The sequence below is a fragment of the Otolemur garnettii genome, unplaced genomic scaffold (assembly GCF_000181295.1).
Source record: "Otolemur garnettii isolate 467f Iridium unplaced genomic scaffold, OtoGar3 scaffold00001, whole genome shotgun sequence".
Lineage (NCBI taxonomy): Eukaryota > Metazoa > Chordata > Mammalia > Primates > Galagidae > Otolemur > Otolemur garnettii.
Window position 1 is genome coordinate 59320979 of NW_003852396.1, and position 24821 is coordinate 59345799.

General features: G+C 41.9%; 1 protein-coding gene across 5 annotated transcripts in view; it reads right to left on the minus strand.

Moving 5' to 3' along the window:
- The window catches only part of WT1 (Wilms tumor 1), a 46987-nt gene that overhangs the window by 15451 nt on the left and 6715 nt on the right, over nucleotides 1-24821 (minus strand). For 3 of the 5 annotated variants that reach the window (XM_003781211.1, XM_012801320.1, XM_012801329.1), the window contains exons 3-5: nucleotides 24413-24515; nucleotides 15066-15143; nucleotides 13960-14010 (exon numbers count right to left, since the gene is read on the minus strand). In XM_003781211.1, coding sequence (XP_003781259.1) covers nucleotides 13960-14010; nucleotides 15066-15143; nucleotides 24413-24515 — 232 coding nt within the window. The remainder of the gene's footprint in view (nucleotides 1-13959; nucleotides 14011-15065; nucleotides 15144-24412; nucleotides 24516-24821) is intronic. The other 2 variants (XM_012801326.1, XM_012801332.1) reach the window with 1 other exon arrangement.

The following is a 24821-nucleotide window of genomic DNA, read 5'->3' on the forward strand; positions in this document are numbered from 1 at the left end:
GACACTTTAGACATTTCCTTCAGTTTTATCAACTAGGCGCAAATTATCCATGTGAGTATTTAGCCTGTAATTCCCTATCTTGTTCACAAGGACATAAAATGGGTAATTCTACCTCACACACACAAAAATGGACTTGGGCACATGTCTTACACATGGCTCACCAATCCTGGTTCCTAACCATCCTTATTTTTCCCCCTGCATGTGCCCAGAGATCTGCTTAATAACTTTCCCAAGAACTCATGTTAACCTCACTGATCTGAAGTTTCCAGAACTGAATGGATTTTTTCCTCCTTGAAGCTAAGATATTTACCTGTCTTAACTCTTCTGTCACCTCTCTTATTTTCCATGAATTTCCAGATTATTGGCTAAGGAGGCAGTTATTTTATGTGTTTCCTAAACTGGCCAGAATATAGATTTACTTCTTATTTATTAAAAAAAAAAAAAAAGAACCCTTATAGGGGCCAAGTGAGAGAAATGAACTAAGGCCACAAAGAGGCAGAAGATGGTACAAAACTGGCAGGGACCACCACCCTGGCCACCCTAACCCCCTGCCCAACACAGGCAGCCATGACTCAGCTCTGCCAGCCAACTACTGTCAATAAGATGAACCCACATCCTCCCAATCTTTGAGAAAAGTCAGAAATATGGATCTTTCTGAGATCACATGAGTTGTAAATTCTTGCAAATAACTGAAATTTTAAATAATCACTGTCAGGTCAAATGGCACATACATCTGGCCTAAGGGCCGCCAATCTGCAAATTCTGCATTCAAGGCTGAGCAGTGAAGTTCAAGCTGTAAACTGGAAAATTTCATCTTGATTCTGCCGACTTCTCCCACATGGCAACAAGGTAGAGATGGAGACATGCCTGATTCTTTGAAAAGTAGCTATTAAAATCTTCCAAACCCTTGAAAACTTAAAAGAATGCTATGTTTATACAGCAAGAATGGCCAGTACTATTAGACAAAAATCTACAAGTTTTAATCTATAGATATCAATGATTTACCTCTAAAGTCCACTGGCCCACTTGAAAGTGGGTTTAAGCATTGAAGTCATAGACAGAAAACTATATATGCTGTACCAGCAGTTCAACTATATTAGTTTCCTATAACTACTGTAACGAAGCACCACCAATATGGTAACTTAGAAGAGCATATATTTATTCTTTTACAATTTTGAAGATCAGAATTCTGAAAATCAGCCTCACCGGATGTCAAGGTGTCAGCAGGACTATTTTCTGGAGGCTCTGAGAGAAGAATATGCCTTTCCCTGTGCCTTTTTCAGTTTCTAGAACTTGCCTGCTCTCTTTGGCCTCTTCTCTGCATTACTTTAATACCTTGGTTCCTTTCTCCTTCTACTTCTCTGTAGTCAAAATCTCCTTCTGCCTTCCTCTCAAAAGGACACTTGTCACTATGTTTAGGGTCCAGCTGGGTAATCCAGAATAACCTTCCCATCTGAAGATCACATCTGCAAAGTCCCTTCTGCTATGTAAGAGAACATTCACAGGTTCCAGGAATCAGGCCCTGCGTATCTTCGGGGGATCATTATTTAACCTACCAAAGGAACCAACTTTATTCAGTTTCTTGCAGGAGCATTTGAAAGAACTAAATTAATCTGGATTCTTGATCTCCAAACTAGTCTGACAGAATAATGATTCTGCATCTGAAGGCCCACATCCCTGGCCCAGTTCTACCATTTATTTTCCTTGTGGCCAAGTCATTTCATCCTGTATACAAGAAACCACAGAAGTAATAAAATGAAGTAATAATGTATTTGATAGATTTGTTTGAAAGCAAAGAGTAAACTATGTGGGGAGAAGAGTTAAGTATTCCATAACCTTATCCCAACAAAATATTCAGGAGGCCTATGATTATGTACAATTGATGTCCAACAAACACAAAAAGTATTTACTATGTGCTTCCCATGAGCCTAGGGCTCTGCCAGGGATTGAAAATAGAAATTGTACTGAATTGAGATCAATTGATTTCAATTCAGTACAGTTCCTATTTTCAGTCCTTGGTAAAACTGGAGGGTCATTAAGGTGAATCACCTTAGGCAAATGACTTAACATCCCTGACGTCAGCTTCATGTAATATAAAAACAAGAGCTCCTCCTCCATCAGACGAAGGATTAATGAGGTCAGTTAAGTAAAGCCCAAGGCTAGGTACATACTCACTCGATAAATATTAACTGATGTCCATAGAGTGTTATCCCCTCTCCATAGCAAAGAACACTAAGGTTTAGGAGAGACTGAGTTACCTTCCCAAAGTCGGACAGATGGCAAGTGGCACAGCTGGAGCATGAGTTCAGGTCAGTGGTGTTCTTACTTGAAAATGAGCTGGACAATTCTGGGGGTGTAACCCCACCCTGCAGGTTCATTTCTATCACCATGATGCTTTAATGATTCCCAGCTCTTTTCTTCAGGGGTATGAATGAAATTAGGCATGCTGAAGGTGTAAAAATTGAACTGGGGGTGGGGGAGGAGGATTAAGAGAGCAGGGGCAATAAGGAAGGGCAAGTTCAAAACATTCCTTCTTCAGCGTTCTTTGGCTTCTGCTCAGAGGTCTAACATTTATGTTGGTATAAAGAAAGCACCAAGCTAACTGACAGAAAAGGCTGCTTATGCATGACAGAGCAGTCTAAACTGGCCACAATTTTTATAAGAGAAAACAATTTATTTCTACCTAACTTGGAAAATAAACTAAGCAGAGGCATTATCAGCAGAGCATATACCTTATGACTTCATTTTTAGAGGTGGCCTAGACTGTGCATTTTCCTAAGCAGCTTTGAAATGCATAAAAATGTATCCTGAGAAAGTTTGCTTTTCCTAGACAGCTTTAAAATGCATAAACACGTTGTCTTTAGTTCACAAAAAGAGAAAAATGTCCCCCATATAATATAACACAAATTATGAGCCCTCTTGACACTAAAAACATGTACGCTCAAGTTTGGCCCAGAAAAAAAATTTAACATCTGAAGAGTAGCTTCTTTAGAAATGATTAATTTTGATATTCCACAGGCACATGGAGATTAATAAAATGGAATTGAGGTTTAACAGATGAGGAAAACCAGAGCTGCCCCAAAGTCCCTTATCAACAAGAGAAGTAAAAAGGAAAAAAAGAAGAAAGAACAACAAGAAAAGAAAAGAGAAAGAACTTTTTGAAGGCAATTAGCATTAATATGAATATTCAAGAGGGGGAACTTCAGCCTGGGCTTTCTCTCTCCCACCTCTGGTTATTGGCCAGGTGGGCTTCCCCCATCCTCATCCCTGTCTTCTCCCCTCTGCAGAGTCCATCAGATTGAAGGGAAACACCTGGGAAAACTCCAAAACTTTTCTGTATCCAAACGATGGAATTTACCCACAACCCCCTTCTCTCTCCATCTCTGATACTCAAGGCTTATATATGAGATGCTTCAATGCCTGATTCCTTTTGATGTTGACAATAAACTTTGGTTGTAAGCCTTGAGAACTGTCACCCCCTTGTTGAGTGAGCCGCTTTCTCAGGGAAAAGAAAGAATCATGTTAAGAAATTGTGTTTCCTTAAAGTTTAAACACAAGAGATGAAGCTCAACACAGCACCACTTATCTATTATATTTGCCTAAAGGAAAAAAAAAGCAGAAACCAAAATCTAATCAAGCCTCTAGATCTAACTGCTTGTTTAGAGGGAATGCAGGGGATACATGGCCCACATTTAAAAGACTACAAGAAACCATCTGCTGAGTCCAGATTGTGGGACATTCTACCAGACAACTGATTGGTTGTATCCAATTAATCAATACCCTGAGGTCCAAAAGAAGCGACTGCTATAGCATAAAATGGACTTGAGAGTACGTTAGCAAAATAAAATGAAAACCGGTAAAGCGACAAACCTCTGCAGTTACTGCAGTCACCTTGCACTTGGATGAACTAGAGAGAGAGCTGGATTTGAACTAATCAGCCTGGAGGATTTAGAATCCAGGAACATCCTCTGGGAAGTGTTAATAGTTACACCAGAATACTTAGGTTTAAAGCTTTGCTGAATGAAAAATCCGATTTCCCCGTAGCCAGAGGAATTTCCAAACTCACTTTTATATCCACTTATAAAATAATACTTAGGCAATGCATAGTTATTGAATTATTCATTTTCAGAGCTGGGGTAACCTGTCACAGGTATCTCAACACACACACTCTTTTTCTCTTTGCCTGAGTGCGACAAACTAAGGGCAATGTTTAAATACAATTCACAGTTCTGCACAAACATTATTAGCAATGCCACCCAGCCTTTCTCCTTTCCTAGTGTTATAAAAAAGCTTTAATAGTGGGACTATAGGCTCGGTGCCTGTGGCTCAAGTGACTAAGGCGCCAGCCACATACATCTAAGGTGGCGGGTTCGAATCCAGCCTGGCCCACCAAACAACAATGATGGCTGCAACCAAAAAAATAGCCAGGCGTTGTGGCGGGCGCCTGTGGTTCCAGCTACTTGGGAGGCTGAGGCAGGAGACTCGTTTGAGCCCAGGAGTTGGAGGTTGCTGTGAGCAGTGAAGCCATGGCACTCTACCCAGGGGGACAGCTTGAGGCTCTGTCTCAAAAAAAAAAAAAAAAATAGTGGGACTATAACAAATTGACTGCTTTGTTAAAAACCAAAGGATTAGTGTGCTTCTAGGAACATGTAAGGAATAGGAGAAAGATGAAGCTTATTTTACTAATCCAGCATGGAAAGTAAAAACCAAAAAAGAAAACAACCAAGTTAAGTTTGATTGAGCTGCAAACACACAACACGGACACACTCACAAGTAACATCTGTTGTCTGATAATTCATGGATTTAAAATTTTCTCAAAAACAGTCTATAGAGACAAAAGTCATTTTTTTAAAAACCTGGACAATTTTACCCTTCTCCTGCCACCCTCAATGTTTTATTTCAGTTTAGACCTTAAGGAAAAGATGCATTTTTTACTTCTTAACAAATGCAGTATATTTTTAGTCATTTTTCATTAAAAACTGTACTGAGATGATATTAGTAACTATTATTCTTTTAAATGAACTTTTCCCCATTGAGACTTAAAAAACAGATCCCTACTTCATCCTTTATTTACTTTTTATCCATGTCTCATACGGTTTATGGCATTCAGCTCCACGTCTTTTCTGGAGGGGATGAGGAATTTCACCCACTTTCACTAACTCTCAACTTTTTATATGCACTGCTGAGCATCTCTTGGTTTGCTCACCCCATATCCATGCCACCTGCCTCTGGTAACACAGCCGTCTTGTCCTTACAGGGAACCACCCACCCTTCTGTAATCCCACTCTCAGGTTTCAGGGATGAGAACATGCCTAAGACCTCACCAATCAGACTCCTATATTCCTCAGCCACAAGGCCAATCCAGGCCACCCAAGCCTTCCCTAGGTCTTCTGCATAGGGGCAAGAGAGGCATCCTCCTTAGGAAGCTAATGATGCCCCAAACCAGAGCTATTTCTGCCACAATGGAGAGAGCTTACCTGAGAAGGCAGCCAGCACAGAGGAGAGCAGAGAAAAGAGACAATGAAACAGTGAAATCTAGCAACACTGTCTTGAGTCCCTAAATCCAGACATGGGGTTCTAAAATACAATTACCTACTACATTCCCTGTTTGACCCATGCCAATTACAACTGGGGTTTTACCACCTGTTATAGAAAAAGTCCCAATTAATCTAACAGTGATCTAAAGGGTAACCAGATTTACTTTTCTATATCAGAACATGACACCTAGAGCAAACACTGGTCCCTTCAAAGTATTACCTTTTAGCAGATGCTCACTTATTCCAACTGTGCAACTATTTCTAAAACCTTGTTTGTATTCCTCTTTTGAAAGCTTCTTTATAGTCATGGCTTATATATTTTCACTTTCCATGCAACCCAGTCCTCAGCCACTGTTCAGCTGGTGACACAGACTTAGTGGTGAAGAGCCTAACAACAATGCTAATATAAATCAGCCCTTAAGATGTCCAGCTTTTCCCACCACCTAAAGTATTGCACAAACCTTTCTCAAAGGACGTTTTTCATCCAATTTCACACTCACAGCAGAGCCGAGAGATACTCTTAAATACAGTTGCCTACAACAGTCTGGAGGGAACACAGTTTTTAAAAAGCCCCCAATATTTACTTCCCCCCTACCACTGGGAAGAGTAGTTTTAGGTGTTTTGACTTTTCTTCCTACTTCAACACACAGACCTTGGAACTCATGTACCCAGACCACAATATCAGATCATACAATGATAATCTGGATCTTTCCGTACATGTCTCTGGTATTAGGGTTCCAGTTCTTCAGAATCCCAATTCCACGTACCTCACTGGGCTCTATATTCTCAATGCTTTGGCCAGAGATTGCTACTGGCTCCGCCCTAATGATGGGCATCCCATAGCCACATCAGATGAACCCTGCACCCCACCCAAGAAGGATGGAGCTGAATCTTTTCAGTGTGAGTTCTCCAACGATCCCATCCAGGTTGCTCACACATTTCTGAATCTGAGCAAGTTTACTCAATACACTCAATTACATGAAATGGTCCTCCTTAAAACTCCAGGATCAAGCACAGAGCTGTACACTAAGAGCGCTCCTGCTCCTCCAGGTGAAATGAAGGCTTGTAGATGTGAAGAATGTTGCATAAACATCACCTCCCCAGGCCCCCCCGCCCCGTCTCCACACTAACCATTAGTAACACAAGCAATGCAAGATGAACAAAGACAAAAACCTTGGAATCATTCAAAAGACTCACACTCATTCGCAAAAGGATTTTAAGGCCAGAGGTATAACTGTTAAAGTCTTGCAAAGGAGAAAATTCTCAAAAGGGACATCTGACACAGAACAAGACTAGCACAAATGTTGGAAATGTCATGTTCTTGAAGAAAGGATTCAGAGAAGTATTTCTTCTCCACAACTAACTTTTAAACTTGATGCAATCCATTCAAAACTCCCATTCAGACTTTTAAAAATATATTTCTTTTCCAAAAATGGTATTTTTACAGAAAAATAATACAGAGAATTCTCATATTCTCCACAGCCTGTTTCCTCTATTATTATAATAACATCTCGCATTAGTGTGGTACATTTGTCACAATTGATAAACCAATACTGGTAAAGAGTTTCTTTGAAATTAATAAAATTAGGTTATCTTAAGAATAAACAAGAGACAAGAGCCAGAAATATTTTGAAAAGGGGGCACGAACAGTACTGGGGGAACTTTCCTAATAGGTATTTAAATAGACTACACAATTTCAGCAAAGAAAACAGTCTGAGCCTGAGGAACAGTGAGACCTATCCCTAAAAAGTTTTTTAGAAATTAGCTGGACATGGTGGTACACACTTTTAGTGCGGGCTACTTCCAAGGCTGATGCAGGAGGATCCCTTGAGCCTGGGAACTGGGAGGTTACAGTGAACTATGATGATGCCTCTGCACTCCAGCCCAGGCAACAGAGCAGGACCCTATCTCAAAACAAAACAAAAGAAAAAGAAAAAACCAGAACAACAACAACAACAAAACCCCAGTGTGCTACTTGGCAAAAAGAGCCAGGCTGATCAAAGGAAGAGAATAAAGAGTATAGAAACGGATCCAAGAAATTGAGTGTTTGATAAAGGTGATACCGAAAGCCATGAAGAAGGGATTACTCAAAATGGTTTGGGGACACTGACTAGTCATTTCGAAACAAGCCAGGTTTAAATGTAATTGCCAAATAAATTTGAGATGAATTAAATATTTAAACTTAAAAAGTAGTTTTTTAAATAACAGCAGAGATAAGTAAATACTTTAAAAATACCTGGCATGGAAAAAAATCTAAGCATGATACAAAAGTCAAAAATATAAACCTATCAAGAAAACGTACAATGTTTACTAGAAAAATAAAAACTTGACAGAAAATAAATCCTTAACAAAATTCAAATAAAAAACAGAGAAGTTTTGTGCAATACATGTGACAAGCAGCAGAACTCTTTCAAACAAGGAACTCTCATAAATCGATATTGTTACCAGATGAACTATCCCAGCTCCTGGCTAAAGTCAGACCTCCAATCTGCTTATGGAGCCTCTTCTCTCTCACCCCTCACGAGGATGTTGTTCCCGTAATTCTCTTTTCCCAGGATTAATTTTTCTCTCTTCCTGGTCATTCCCATCAGCAAACAAACATGCAAATATGTCTATCCAAATATAAATAAATAAAAGCAAAACAATTTTAAAACAAAACAAACCATACCATCCCCTGACCTTCTTTCCCTAGCCATCTGGACCCCGTTTCTTTGTTCTTTATACGATGTTTCTAGTTCATCTCCTCCCACTATCTCTTAAACCCTTCTCCATCAGGCTTTTGTGCCTTCCCTCTACTCTATCCAGAGGTTAACTACAATTAATAGTTAAATAAATGTTTCCAGAATTTTTTTCTCTGCAGATATAAATATACCCCCAAATGTTTTTTTTTTTTTTTTAAGTTATCTCTGGGTAACTTTTCTTTTGAGATGACAGATGACTTTTTCTTTTCTTCTTTAGAATGTTTTGGTACTGTCTGAATTTTTTTTAATGATAAGCCTTTGTTACTTCTATAATAAAAGGGGGAAAAAAGCTGTTTTCATTTTAGATAAAGTCACCATCTTAGCCTTACAGAGACCTACATCTGTGGCTTTGTTTTAAAAATGAAGAGTTAGAAATAAAGCTAGAATAAATAAATGTGTTCACTTTTAACAGAAAAACACCTACTAAAATAGGCAGTAGCTTCTCATTTTGGAGAAACATTTGTCTGGGGGACTTTTTATTAGCGTAGCTTCTAGATCAATGTTTTTCTATCCAGAAGTTATAATCTTGTCTTGGGCAGATGACAAGGAGAAGGCTTAACAGTGAACACAAGGTCTCAGAAGAGACCAAGATGGGACTGCAGACAGGAGAGGTCCAAAATGCTCCTAGTCATGAAAATGTCCCCCACTCACCTGACTTGCCCTCTCCCCTTCCAACAGGCACACGTGCACACCCCTTTATCAGCCCTCACTGAACTCACTTCATCCCCATCTAAGAAGATCACAGGGTCCAACGACCTCCTTCACCACCACCTTCACTTCCCACCTTTCCTATCAGCTCCTCTCTTCTGACCTGAACAAACATGGCATTCTTCCTTACATTTATGAGATGAAAATAATTCCATGCTTTAAAATAAAATAATTAGGAATACATATGGAGGTAATAAATCTGCAGAACCCAAAATACCTTTTTCACATTAAGTATTTTTTTAAGAGGCTGAGAATATTTCCAATAACATGGACAGAGGTGTGCAGTGTACACATGTCTGTGTTGGCTGAATTGGATCTCAGCTAAAGCCAATCATTTTCTGCAAGAAAGAAGATGATACGAATGTATGCATACATGGAAAAGGGCCTCAAAGGGGGTACAACAACAAATTAATAGTAATTTCATCTGGGCTATAGGGGGAGTTTTTATTTCCTTCCCTGTATAGTTGCACTTTCTTTCTTTTTTTTTTTTTAGGATATGAAAGTATGAATTTATTTCATATTAGAGAGAGGGAAGAGAGTGGAGGGATAAGAAGAGAGGAGAAGAGAACAGGGAGTAAGAGAAGGAAAGATGGGAGGAGAAAGAGAGAGAGAGGGAAGAGACCAGAGCAGAGAGATGGCACAGCACCCCACTGAACAATGCCCACCTTGCTGCATTTTCTAAAGTTCTGTAATTGATACACATTACTTACAAAAATACACCAACAGAATACACACTCAGAAAGGAAAGGGTAAGACCAACAGTCAGGGAGGGGAGAGAAGTAGCAGGAGAGTGACAAGTGAGGGCAAAGAAGCTTGTGAATTAAGTCGGCTCTAAGTGAGAGGAACACAGGGCTACATTCTCCATCTTCATCAAACCCGGGAGTCCCATTCTTGGACCTGGTTGGAGAGCTAACAGACCCCAGCCAACTCCACTGCAAGGCGGTAATAAAGGAAGAACTGTTTAAACAGCATAAAGCGAACTTTTTAAAGGGGGGAAATTAACAAGTTTTTGCTGGGGGTGGAGATGGAGGAGTAGACTCAGGAATGCTGATATTCACAGAACTGCAGACAGAACTGCAGCTCTCCACCTTCGTTTTGCCTAGCAGGCTCCAGGAGCCACTTAAAAGCAAGCTATCTACTTCCAAGAAGTAAATCTCTTGGACGGGTACCTTATGTTCACGAGCCACGAGGGAAGGTACTGGGCTGTGTATTGAGCTCCCAGCCCGGGAAGACAGCTATCTCTTTTGGCACAGGTTCTCAGCGATGAGACCATGTCTAGTGGGGATTTTCTCCAGATTCGACAGCCTTGGCCCCACCAAAACTCACAGCTTTGTTTTCACCATACATCATTCATCGGTGAGTCTTTTTGTTTTTCCTTTCAGGCATCCACAGGTCAAATACTGTATGTTCCCAACAGCCTGTGAGCTTCTTGGACCAGCAAAAGGACATTCATTTTGCTCAGCGCTCCTTCACCATTTCTATTGTGTTCGATTTCCCACTCCCCCTACCCATGTCCCCGGAGAATAACTTCTTCCTTGTTTTAATAACTTGGACCACAGTCAAGGTTGATGTGTTTCTCCATTTTGCAGGATATTTTCTTCAGAAGAGACAAAACAGAGGCCAACGGAGTAGCCGAGGCTTGTTCACAGCCTTAGGAGATCAACAGCCATTAAGAACACACAGAAGATGTTTTCAAAGAGATAAAAGGCAGATAACAAAAGGCACCATAAATAGAAATATTCATAATGGTGGGCTCGTGCTTAGAACGATTCCCCGGCAAGCTTTCTCCCAGGCACCTGCTTAAGGAATCAACTTTTGTTTGTTTACAGGTAAAGGAAAGTGCTTCATAAAGTACCTTCTCTCTGACTTAAACAGAAATACAGTATTTTCCAGAAAAGTAGCTCTGAACCCAGTGGGCACGCAGAGATTAGAAAGAGATTAGAAGGGAGAAGGCAAAAGGAGTAGGAAGCAGAGAGAGTGACCTCCTCCACCATGTCACGCTTTCATTTCATCGTGACCACGTTCTGCTTAAAACCCTGTCCCCTCACACCGCACAAAAGTTGTCTCGAGGTGCCTGCTTACGACACAAGGAAACAAGCCTGTTCTTTGTGAAGTCAGTTATTCAAAAAGTAACACTTTCTAGGCCAAATGACATCAACAAGTATCTAGTGAAGTTTAGTTAGTCTGGGATACATGATCTTATAACAAAAAAATGGACAATGCCTCATTTTCGTAACTGATATGGAAAATATATCTTTTTTCTCTAAAACATGAGTCAAAGGTAGCGCCTGTGGCTCAAAAGAGTAGGGCACCAACCCCATATACCACAGGTAGCGAGTTCAAACCCGGCCCTGGCCAAAAACTGCAATAAAACCAAAAAATAAATAAAACATGAGTCAAACCACCAGTTTTCTTGTTATCGATCTGCCTTGTCATCATTATTGTTCTTGCCATTGATTTCAAAGTTGTAGGGGGAAGCAAAAAGTTATTCATCTTAATCTTTCTCCACAGAGTTAACTTCTTTCAAATGTATTTCCCCTAGTAACAGTGTTTTCATACGTTGGCAAAAGAAAGTAAACCCAGTTTCACAAAGAACAATGATTCCAGCCCAGATTGTGCCTCCCTTGGGGAAAAGCCAAGCTTTCTACTGGAAGTACAGACTCAACTGAATGCAGTTCTGGGTGGTTCTAGGGCTTGGAGAAGAGAGCTAAAGACTCACCATTTGGGGGAGCTGAAAGAGGACTGCTGTGAGCATGACTTATCATAAGTGACTGTATAATCATTCTAGCACATCACAATCAGCATTTAAAAACTGATAGAACAGAAAACACCAGCATGGACAACATCGTTACCAGTAAGTATTGTTTAGTCAAAGTGTGTATTTTGTGTGTGTGTGAGATCTCAGTATAAAATGTGTTCAGAACTGTAGTCACAGTCTCAAAGGTTTAAGAAACTCTAATCAAGGGCCCAGGTCCTGAATTAGACAGGAGTGATTCCAACTCGGCTCTGCCACTTACTCACTATGCGAATCTGTGAGCTTGATTAGGTGGCTTAATCCCTCCAGCCTCCCCATCTGAAGGACAGACGTGACTATGGTATCCTGGGGTTGTTGTACGAAGAGGAAGCACACGCACAGCCCCTTGTAATGTTAACATACACTCTTAGATCAATGTTCAATTCACAGAAGGGAAGCAGAAATTAGTTAACATACAGTATGTCCTAAAGGGATAAATCCACAGCGTACGAGAAAATATCAGTCAATTAATAATAATAATTATTTTTGCTCTCCAAAAAGTAGTTCTTTTGTGGGACGACCTGTTGGGGCTATCTGATCCTTTTTATATAGCTCCCTGAATAAAGTTAATATTCAAGAAACACACTTGTCTTTTAGAAATCCTTTTCTAAGATGTTAACAGACCAATGAAAACTCTGCTAGTTTCTTTTTCTTATACAGAATTGAACAAAACAAATTGTTCACACATTGTACTGAAGCCTTAACAATTTCTGGGCACCTGTAGCACAATGGTTACAGGATCAGTCACATACACCCCAGGGTGTGGAGGAGGGGGGAGGGAAGGGTTTGAACCTGACCCAGGCCAGCTAAACAACAATGACAACTGCAACCAAAAAGCTCAGTGTTGCAGTGGGCATCTGCAGCCCAGCTACTTGGGAGGCTGAGGCCAGAGAATGCTTAAGCACAAGAATTTGAGGTTGCTGTGAGCTGTGACGCCATAGCACTCTACCAAGGGCAACAGAGTGAGACTCTGTCTCAAAAAAAAAAAAAAAAATACAGTTTCTAACTCCTCAGCAAATGACTAACAGCACCAGACCTTACAAAGTATCATAATTATCTCAACGATGGAAAGACCCAGATTCAAATACATGCCAAGATTCCTTATCTGTAATTTTTGTAATTAAATAAACAAACCCTGTATTCCAGCAAAAAGAAATTTAAGAAATTGAAATGTATGTAACTTTGCAATCATGTTCTATCTATTCTTGGCATTAGTTTGGGGAGAGTTACCAAGTTCTGAGTAGAATAGAGAGGAGGAAAGGAAAGGATCCAGAAAAAAAGGGTAGGACCAAGAAGCCTCAAAACTTAAGACAAGTTGAGGGTAGGTAGAATGATAGAATACTAAAATCGTCAGCAGCCCCATGGATGAAAAAGGAAAAGAAACAAATCAACAGAAGACTTTTTTACGTTCAGGTCCAGATAAAGGAAGTAGATATGTGGGTAAAATAGCAGAAAATATGGGGAAAGGAGTTGGGAGAAGGATCTAACAGTCTTAGAAGATGAAGAACAAATCTGTTGAATATTGAAGGATGGTCCAAAAACAGGACTGAGTGAAGAAGAACAAAAAAGGAAGAAGGAAGGAGGAGGAGGAAGGAGGAAGAAGGAGGAAAATGAAGATGACCAAGAAGAAGAGGAATATGGCTTGTTCTGGTGTTTAAGCAGAGAAAATAAAAAGAAATAGCTAAAGAAATGCCCTCCGAGCACAGGGTACTAGGCTAGGGAAGGCCCAAATGTTTGGGAATGGGAGTGAAAGACTTTGAAAATACTGGCCACAGACTTAGGGTGAAAATTAAGTTCTCCCTGAGAAATGTAAAGGTAAATTACAGAAAAATCCATTTAATTAAGGCCGAAAGACTCTAATGATCTAACAGGAGCATGTGTCATGCCACAAGTTTAGTATTTTGGGAAACAGTCAGAAGGAAATGAGCAGGATTCCTCCTGCATCATTATTTAAATTGTTCTCCAATTTTCCATGTTGATGAGAAACATCACCACTTCCACGTCACCCACAGAATGTCTATGATAAACAAGAAGGGGCAGAGAGACAAGGGATGGGTTCCTCCCATCCCACAACTGCTACCCTGGTTACCCACGCCAGTTCTAACTCCTGCACTGTTGCAGGTGCCCCATCAACAAGGCCTACGCCATCTGCTCTGCAATCACAGCATTGTCCACTCACTTGCTCTGCCCTTCTGTCCATTTCACTGAGCTGGAGCTCCCAGCAGCAACTCTAGAAGAGAAGAAGAGGTGGGGAATGGGGAATGGCACATGCATGGCTCTGGCAAGCTCCCCCGCCCCAGATCCCAGAGCCCCAGGAGAAGCCACTAAGTACACAAAGACATAATAATGCTAGTTGCCTAGTCAGCAGTGCTGAATTGAGTCCCCAATCTTACTGGGGCCAGTGGTGGGATGTGAGCTACCTCAGGCAAGCTGGAGAGAACCTGGGTGTTGGAATCAGATCTGGGCTTAGAACCCAGCTCTACCACTTAGTAGGATGTAAACTTGGGAAGCAACTTTATTCTTAGAGCTTGACTTACTCATCTGTAAAACAGGGTACCTAGACCTGACATGGTTGTTAGGAAAATAAGACGAAGTAATCTAGAAGAGTATCTGATATGCTGCAGGCATATCATGAGTGTTACATGCTACTGTCCATCTCCTTAGACTTGTTTGCAAACCCAACGTGAGCTCTTTCACTGTTGAAAGCAAGTCCCAGTGTTACTTTCTTTTTTTTTCATTTTTAGGTGCAAAAAGGAGACCCTACCTACGTTTGCTAGCTGTACTCTATTATGGCTGTATATCATGTGTGTGAAGGAGAGGAAAACCTGTTGGTGTAACCAGATGTGAGCCCATATCACTGTGGATTGCCCAAATCAGCATCACACAAATACGAAAGTGGGTCCTGGATTTTGTACACGCAAAGTATTTCTTGGTAAGACAGTACGTAGTGGAATGATATCACTAGCAAACAATCATTAAACGAGGTTGAATGAATACAACTGTAAAGAATTCTAAAACATTCAACAAGGAAAAGACTGTATTAAGTGTTCCCAATATATTCCCAACTCCTTTGTTCCAGACAAAAACGTCCCCTGATTATATTTTTGAAAATTTAATATTGAACATGACCACCAACCAGGGGAAGGAATAAAGCATTTTAATGATACAGAGAGCTCTGCCCATTCTTCTAAAATTTTACTGTCTTCTTAAGCTCTAAGCACCTTTAAAATGGTTCATAGAGGTGTAAGTTACTCTTGAAGGGCGATGGAGTAGACGAGACCTTACCCCTTTAAGGTGGCTCCCAAGTTCATCTGATTCCAGGTCATGCATTCAAGCTGAGAGGTCATTTGGTATAAATTGTCACTGTTAGGAAAACATCAGAGTTAGAAACACATAACCACAAAAAATAATATGCAATTGTTTCTTCAAAAGCAATGGAGTTGCAACTATTCCTCATAATGCAAGCCTCTACGTTTTCCAGAACCCCACTGCTCTGTGCACAGTTACTCACTTCACGCACAGCAGAAAGGCTAGCAGAGTAACTTGGGAGCCTTTTAAGAACCATAGCATAGCCAACACTGAAGTTTCTAAAAGGTATTAAACCTTTGAGGGGAGAAGGCGAAAGGGAGTGAAACTCTGAAAGGCAACACAGGCTGGATAACTCAACATTAAAGTTAAAAGCCTGGAGCTGAAAGTCAAAAGACAGCAGATTAATTATTCGTGAAAAGGCCATTAAGTTGTTTTAATCAAAAGGATAAGTATCATGTGGATTATGAGGGGCTGAAAAGTCAAAGAGTGATGGTTGATGGATGGTCTAATATGCAAGGATGTGACAAGCAAAAGAAAGAGGATGATAAACTCTAGGCACAGCTGAAGGAATCATTTTCTATATGTTCTATAATACTGGTACAAGTCAAACGGTGTTTTAAAAAACAAACGGCAACCCCATTCCAGTTCTTTGAGGGGAACAGATGATCATTTACATTAAGACCCTAAAGAAGAAAATATACCACCATCTAAATCAACCCCAAAGCTGTTCTCTCCTCTTTATCTCATTCCTAGGAAACTAGTACATAAATCAGTTACCAGAAATCTCCAAGCTCTATTAGGAATAAATTTAGGCCTGAATGAAAATGGTTAATAGTGAAATTTGAGAGCCAAGAGATTAATGGTTTGTCTGGGAACCTTTATTACAGACGAGAATTTTCACTCTACCTTTATGGCAGAAGTGGAAAAAGACAAGAAGCATTCAATATCTGATGGGTGATAGCGGATCGCAAATCCTGCACAATCTCTCTGCCTTGTCATGGCATGCCTTGGATCATTTTACTGAGCAGAAGCAACACCAAATTTTAATTCAGAAAACCTTTTTTCAGGCCCACCAAACTGGGAATGTGTGGAGAGGTGAGAGAAATAACAGCCACTTGGATTAAATCAATTCTGTGCGATATCTCTCCACGTTGCTTGATAAAGCTGGGTTGAGTCCATCCGACTCTCCTATAATCATTCTAAAAATTACTTGGAAAATTATTTGGAACTCCTTAATGGCAGGTACACAGGATAAGAAGGAAATCAAATTCCAGAAGAGACTTTTGCATATGAAAAGTAAAATGACTTCAAACTCCAAGTATGTGTAGTTTCATTAGTCAGTGTGTATCTGGAGCCCATCATTCATCCCCATGTCTAACCAGCTATTATGCTACCACAATATTCTACATATCAATGAAAAAAATGATTAGTTTCCCCTGCAGCTTCCCCATTTGTGGCAGCAGCCGTGCTGGTCTGTGCCATTACGTTTTGCAATTCCACAAATTCTTGCTGTAAGGCTAGTGTAATTAATTCCTGAAGGACCCCAACTTTTATTAGAAGTGCCAGCCTACTGCATTTACCACAGGAGAGTTTCTTGCACTTTCTTTGGGTTGACAGTTCATTAATAAGTGGCCTCCTCCACAATCTCTCTACTGGTTTTTGTTCTCCTGTGCCTTTTCATCAAGCAATCCATTTATTAATCTTGCCATTAATCTTAGCCAACAGGCATTGTATTCCCCAGGCAGCTCTATATTTTTGTCACTAATTTTTAAAAAATTGTTCACCAACCAAAATTACTCAGTCCCAGTTGACAATTTTCCTGGACTCTGTTGGGATGTGGGATCTTTCTGAAATTATTTCATCCTTATGTAAGACTAAGAAAATCGTAATTTTCAAGAGGACTGGGAAATAAGATGAGTGACAGAAGTTTATGCAGAAGGGTGAATGAATCCCAAATATATAACCTTATGAGTTAAGAATTTTCTCACAAAGTTAAAGAATAATCCAGTTGGTTCCTAAGGGCATTCTAAAATGAAGTACCCCAAAGAAAAAATATTTTTAAAGGTATTTTCTTGGACTCCAGAATGCAAGCTTTCTACATTTTATGTACTTGAATCTTCCTAGCAAATGCTAGGGTCCAAGAAAATGCAAGGGTCTGCATTTTGCCTGCATGAATCTTCCTAGTGAGTGCTTAGTAAGTACGCTATACTGCACTATTCAATATGGCAGCCACTGGCCACAGGTGGCTATTGAGTACTTGAGCTATGGCTAATACCACATATAGATGTGATAATTTGGCTATATAGAATAAAATACAATGTCTGAAAATTAATTTCAATGCTCCTTATTTTCTTAAGGTGGTTGCTAGCAAATTTCAGATAACATGTGTGGTTTGCATTATGTTTCTACTGGGCAGTGCTACTCTGTAAGTTTTAGGATAGTGAGCAAATCATTTCAGCACCTGTTTTCTCAGTGTCAAATGGGCATATTAATCTTAATCAGTCTTACTTTACAGGGATGTTGTGAGGCCCAAATATGATAATGGCCATGAAATCCCTTTGAAGGTGATACATTTTCATTTTCTCTAGTCTACCCAATTTGTGCAGTACTTTCAAACCTTCTCAACACTGCTCACAACAACTTTGTGAGGTAGGCATATTTATGATCCCCATCTATCAGGTGAGGTCTGGGGCTCAGAGAGGTGCCTAGTGCTAGGATGCTGGATGTCCCCAACCCCACTCTGCCCTGCCCCTTTAATAGTCTGGCATTATTTAGCCTCTGAGCTTTGTCTTCTCACTACTTTTAAAATAATAATAATGATAATACAGACAAGAGTCTGGAGGTGAAAGAGAGTATCTCAAAGGAGCATCACGACCTACTCTGTCTTCAGAAAGTGACAACAGTGCAGGATACTCAATATATCCTCTTCCACTAACTAAACATAATGTCCCAAATTCCCAGTAGAAGCCCCCTTTTGTGACTCTAGTTGTCCAAAGAGCTTGGCCTGCAAACCCAAGCAAGAGGAAAGAAGATGGGGGGGGGGGCAGATGGGATGGAAAGACTTTCAGAAAATCCCCAAGCCACTAATAGCTTTCCTGAGGCCAGAGATAGGATCAGAGCACAGTTTTTTAACCACATCCTGCCTACTGCTGGCTCCTCAGAGGCTCAGTCGGCCTAGCTGGCACAACTTTTCAAATGGAAGTCAATGACAGCAATGACAATAACTGCTGCTGGGGAGAGGACAAAATGTGAACTTGAGCTAAAAATACTGGGCCCAAGCATGCTCAGGCTCTGATCTCTTTGGGCAATCTGTCAACACCCAGCTCTCATCATGGAAGCCCACAGAAAGGGGCAGCACCATTCAAGGAATATATGGCTTCTGGCAAATGAAGCATCTAATTATTAAGTAACCACTGTAGGTGTCGACCACCTCATTCCCAGAGGAGATCAGATAAGCAGGTGGCTTTGTTCCCAGAGACCATGGTGGTCACGTAGGCATGTCAGCTCCAACTGTCTAACTCTGCCTGCTCGGAAGTGAACTCTGAAATTGCAGGCTGCCAAAATATATTCCAAAAGTCAAGATGTCCTTTATATTTTTTTTAAGTAGATCTTTTTTTAAAAAAGAGTCACTTGTTTCCTATGTAAGAAATGTTTGATGTTGTAGGCAAGGGAGAGGGGAAAGAAACTTCTCTAACGGGGATTAATGCAAGTTGGAGTAAAATAAAAGGAAGTCAGTCTTAGCAAAAAGGGGAACTTAAAAGGAAATCAGTAGTAGATCATATAGAGTTTGTTTTGGCCTGGACTGCAGTATTACTGAGTTCTCGACCTCTGCACAAAAAGAGAGGAAGAAAAAAAAACCTCAGCTATTATCTAGACTAGAACTCCTCCACTCTTCATATGCATGTGTGTGTGATTCAAGCTTTTTTTTTAAGAGTGTTTACTATATTCAGCAGAACAAGGAAGAAAAGTCTGTGTTACCACTGGAAGGGAACCATCTAACCTGGGTGAGATTAGGGTCACCTCTGCCACATGGTTGTTGGCTGGCAAAAAGGCCTCTGTGGGTTTACCTCTACCTAATAACTAAGGCTCATGCCTAGAGGCTGGGGCCAGACTTCCATGCACCCTTTTCCTGTGTTCTTCCCTCCCAGGTGCCTTGGAGGCTGCTTGCCTAGAAATTTCTGCCCAGCAGGCCACGATGAATAATTATTTCACAGTCATGCTCTTGGTATTGTAATTTCTCTCAGGCTCACAGAGCTAACCAAAGAAAAACCCACTGGGGATTCAATTTCCATTAATAAACACTTGGTCAGCACAACAGATACAGAAATATTTCGAACTAGATTTTTACCCCTCCCTGGGGATGAGTTTAATTTCATCCTGTGGCTTTGATAACATTGCCCATCACCCTGGAAGCCAATTCAGACCTTCCACCTTCTACCTATGTGGGAAACAAATATTATCATTGTAGTAAGTAAAATGAACATGAGTACACAAGTCAAAAGAGGCTTATTAATAATGATTTTATTTTCTTGGGCATGCGCTGTCGTCTGATTTACGTCTATGCTGAACGCCAACCCATTCTTTTCTCCCTAACTTGCAAGACGCCCCAGAAACTCTATAGTTGGCTAGGAGTTTCATTTACCTAGGTAATTGTCATTTCACATGAATGATAATCTACTGGCAACAGGCACCACCGTGAAAGCCACTATTGGTCAATCGCCAAAATTCAACTAAAAATTCACAAATCAGCAATTATTGCTTCCAGAGTTGGAGTAGTTTTACCTGCTAAAGGGAAAAAGCACAGCAGAAGGACATGTCCTCACTTAAATTGGTAGCACATTTGCAAAAGAAGGATATGCGAATCTAATTAATAAAAGAAAAGACAGAAAAAAGACACTAGAGTTTTTAAAGAAAACAATCAATAGCAATACTTTTTTTAAACACAGTACGCAGAACTTTCCAAGTAGCTGCAAGGACCATCTATGAGTCAGAGACTAGAGGCTCCAAGGAGGTCAGCATGCAGAAGAGGCAGAGAGGGGTTGGGTAAGAGGATTCAAGGGAAGAAAGCAGAAAGGGCCCAGCTAGCTGCCTTTTCTGGGTGGAAGTTGGGGAAAACACTCTGCCTAGTGAGGCTGGACCTCATTATTCCCTCCCTCCACCAGGAAAACATGAGTACATCCTTCCCTCGGGTCTTGCCTCTGAGCAAACTCAAACCAGGGTGGCCCTGGAAGCAGTCCTTCCTCCTGAGTCAGGTGGACAGGGAGAAAGGTCTCTGCCCTGAGATTCTTTAGGTGTCTAGACTGAACTTCATCCCAGTAATTCATGCCAGCGGTAAAGATGATGCTGGAGCAGCCTGGTGATTGAAAGATAGGCTGCTACTTTGTGAGTTGGGGCTTCATGAGAATGTTCAAGTCTGCTTCTGACCATACCCACCAGGGAAAATAATGCTGTCCCCAAATTACTAAGAACTTTCTATCAAAAGCTACGGGAAAAACAAACAGATAATGAGACTTAGTTCACATCTGTCAAAAATAAAGATCTTCCTCTAACAAGACCAAAGGCAGATGCTACCTTCAAAAAGAGAATGGCCCTTAACCCAGGTGGAAAGGAAGTAAGGTATAAAGGTACAGGAGGATGGATTCTGGAGCCTCAATACCTGACTTTGAACATAAATTCTATCCCTTACTGTGTCACATGGGGGAAATTTACCTCCTGGGCTTCAGTCTCCTTTTCTGTAAAATGGGGGTGTGATAACCTATTGCATACATCAAAGAGTTGTTAGGTGGATTAAGGAAATAAAATAACACTTGCAAAGTGCTTTCAATTGGACCTGGCATTTAGTAGATCTACATAAGCATTTGTTTATATTATTATTCAGCAAAAGCCTGGCATGGACTGTTTAAGGGGAATAATTCAGGTGGAGAATGCTGGATTGGGGACCTTCAGGGACAAACTTGTTTGTATTTTATTAACCTTGTTGCACATCTGACCTCCCTAAGGCAGAACACCGCACTTGTTTGAAATCTGATTTGGAAGAACTCAGATTCAGAGCACAAGTGGGCTTTGAAGTCAGAGACCTGGTTTAAATTCTCACTCACTGTATGACCTCAAGCAAGTTACTTCAAGTCACTAAAGTGATTTCCTCATCAGTAAAATACAGATTATAGTACTCACCTCATGGTCAGAGAGGTAAAGAAGTGAACTGGGCAACTGCCATAGTGCTCAGCCCAACATAGTCAACAGACAACAAATCCCAGGTATTATGCTATAGGACTCATGTTTTCGTCCAATTCTGATCATTGGGTTCCATAGGGCCAACATCTACTTTCAGAAGCTTAGTGACCTTTAGACAGAGAAGAGGGAAGATGGGGAAGACCACCTCCGGTCTCTTCCCATAAGTTGACTGGGTATATTTTCTATTCACTGGTGTTCACATTCACACACAAATATGAACAACCATAACTCCTAAGATCTGTTACCTAAAGGAAAGAAAGGAATTGAAGAAGGGCAAGGAAAGAACTGGGGTTTCTGATAATGACCTCAAAGCAAAATCACATTGTATACTGACGACTTCTTTGATGTCAGACATATACCTTACCTTTACTTCAGGTTGGAAAAGAAAACTAGATCCCAAGACAGGGGAGACAAAAGCTTTTGTGTGAAAACAAGTGGGGTCAGATGTGCAACAAGGTTAATAAAACACAAACAAGTTTGTCCCTGAAGGTCCCAAACAGAAAGAAGAATGGAGTCAGTTGAAGCACTATGAATATCTAAAATACAAAAGTTAGACCATTAAGCAATTAAAGTTCTATCCTGTTTCCTAAGTTTTTTCAAACATTACTTCCACAAAAGTATTTAAATACTCTTTCATTTAAAGAAAAAACAAAAAAAAACCATACAACTGCTCTAATGCTGGTGCACTGACTCAATGTTAAACCCTCCCTATACCTGTCCAGTCATCATTACTATAGGAGAGGTACCAGACCTTTGAAAAAAGATTAGAAATGTTGTAAATTTGGAGTGGATGGAGCTTCAAAGACTCAGAAAGTACAAACTTCAAGGGAGCAACTTTTCCTATACTAGTCACAAATTCTTTTTTGAGCTGTTATTACTTTGGAAATTTTCTGTAACAAGGGAAAATGGTATTTTTATGAGATTTGTGTAAAAATAACAGGACCAAAGAGAGTTCCAGAATGACACGGAAAGAAAGAATAAGCAAAACTGCATATTTTTGAAAAATGAATCTGACAAAATTGCCTTATGATAGCCAGTTATTAACAGAAGTTGGATTCAAAAGTGTGAAAATGCGTGTATAAAATGCAATTTGAGTTATCGTCCTACTTCCATAGCAACCATAAATTCAGACCTAAGTCAAAATTCACCACAGAAACTCTGTTTGGAGAATTACTATTAAACTGGTGGTTGTTATCACATTATCCTGGAATTGTTCTCTTTCCAGGCTGCTCAGCCCTGTGATGGGCCCCTTCCTAATACCGCACAGAGTGAGTCTAGGCTTGGGAGAGAGGGAAGTAAGGGATGTGTGTGTCGCAGTGAAGTCATTACTGTACCAGACTAGGACTCTTCCCAGTCCCAACCCCCCATGGGCTCCCTGGCCCATCTCAACATAGCCCACTCCTGCATTAAGACCTTTCTCTCAGCCTGGGCTAAGACTCCAGCTGAGTCCTCAAGTCAAAAGAGGAGAGGTGTGCTAAGATCATTCCATGGGGAACCATTCCAGCTGCCCCCACATGACTACTCAAATAACAGCAATGACACTGTGTCAATAAGCAGGAGAAGCCACTCAAGAAGGATGGCAAGGGGGCTGCTGCCAGTTTTGCCACAGGAGGGGTTCGCAGCAGAGAATAGGTGCAGGATTGCACCTACTCGGTGACCCGACCCACCAAAGGGAGAGGCCGCGTTAGCGGGCGTGGAGCAGAACAGAGCCTGCCAAGTGGAACAGAATTGGTCTCTAGCTAGGAAGCAAGAAAAAGGAGGGGAGGAGGTAAGACCGTTCTACCTTCACCTGCCCAACCTGTGCCCATTTGTTACCAGCCCTCTTCTCTCTATGCAAAAGTGTTGAAGAATCTGTGAATATATATATGCAGGATTTTCAGATAAAAAGGAAAGGTTTCTCCAGTCCAGGCGCCTCAGGGGTCAGAAGAAAAGGCGCCTCCTGTACCTGTCTAGAAACGCCCAGGAAGGGCCCCTGAAGGGGAGAGTCAGGCCTGTCTTAGGCTCAATCCCCTACATGCTCTGGGCCGCTGGGCCGAGCTGCTGTGGACGCAGGAACCAGGACTCGCGCCCCTCCTCCACCTGTGAGACGCGAGGCCCCCCAGGCGCGGCCATCCCCGCGTGCAATCTCCCCAGACAGGCGCTTTTCCTTCCTTCATTACCTCACTGCCTCCTTCCCTTGACGTCAGCCCCGGGGCTCCGCGCGGAGGGGTGGGAGGATGGGGATGGGTTTAGGGGCAGTCGGTGTCAGGATCTCCCAGCACTCGGGGAGGGGGCGTGGGGGTGGGAGGGAAACTATGAGGTCACGAACGCCCAATCCTGGCCCGAAGAGGCCTGGAGCTGCAGCTTCTCTGCCTCCGCCCCACTTCCCAGCCCGGCGCAGGCCGGTGTGAGCTCTGCAGTTACTAGGCAACCCTATCAGAGACGCGGGATGCCCGCCAAGTTCACCTAAAGTTGAAGAATAAATTTGGGGGAGAGAAGGTAAAGGGTGGAGCGAGGAGCAAGAAAAGAAAGATCCGACGAGGGAAAAAGCGTGGAGTGGAGCTAAGATGGTCTTTGGCCTCCCGCGAACAGGAAAAAGGCCCGAGCAGGCTGAAGCAGGGACCCTGCACCAGCCCATGTCCTGCGCACTGGCCGGGGTCCCGCCCCAGCGCGCGGACGGGAAACTGGGAATGACTCCCACAAAGCTTGCCCTAGGACAGGGACAAGGCTGAGGGTGAGCGCCCTCCAAGTGCTTTGGCCTGCGTGGCCAGTGGGCGAGAAGGGATTTAAGAGTGAGAAGGAGGGAGTGGGAATGGACTCCGTGTTTAATCTTCGGGAATTAAATTCTTCCCAGCAGAGGCTTTTAAGGAAAAAAACTTTTTAAAGTGCCATTCCTTCTTCTTCACCTGCAAACAGTAATTGTTCTCGTTTAAATAAGAACCTGGTCTTCAATTTGCTCTAAGGAGCTAGTGGGTTAAAGGTGTTTTGTGCCTCCAGGTCCCTACAGGCCTGTAGTCGGGCCGCCCCACATCGCGCGTCCAGTGCCCAGAGGCTCGCGCGCCCGCTCCCAGATCCCAGGGACCCAGACCACGGTCCCAGAGCCTTCCTACCTGCTGTAGGGCGTCCTCAGCAGCAGGGCCTGGCTGCCAGTGCAGCTGTCGGTGGGCGTGTGGCAGCCGTAGACTGGGGGCGGCACCGAGTACTGCTGCTCACCTGCCGAGAGACAGCCGGGGCAGCTGGGTGAGCTTCAGGCAGCCTCAAGAGCTTCAGGCTACTGATGGGGAAAACGCGGGCAGCCTTAGCTGGGGCCGGAGACTAAGCGCGTACAGCAGGTGGCCCAGAACTTAAAGAACCAAGCTGCTCCCTTTACGTTTTCTTAGCCATCACAGCCAGGTGCACCAAAGAAGGGTCCTGGGGTCATTCGTAAACTTGTTTGAATGGCGCTGTCTCTACCATACTTGGGATGGAAGGAGACTCAATCTTTCAAATAGGGGGAAATTGCGCTATTTGTAAGGTCCT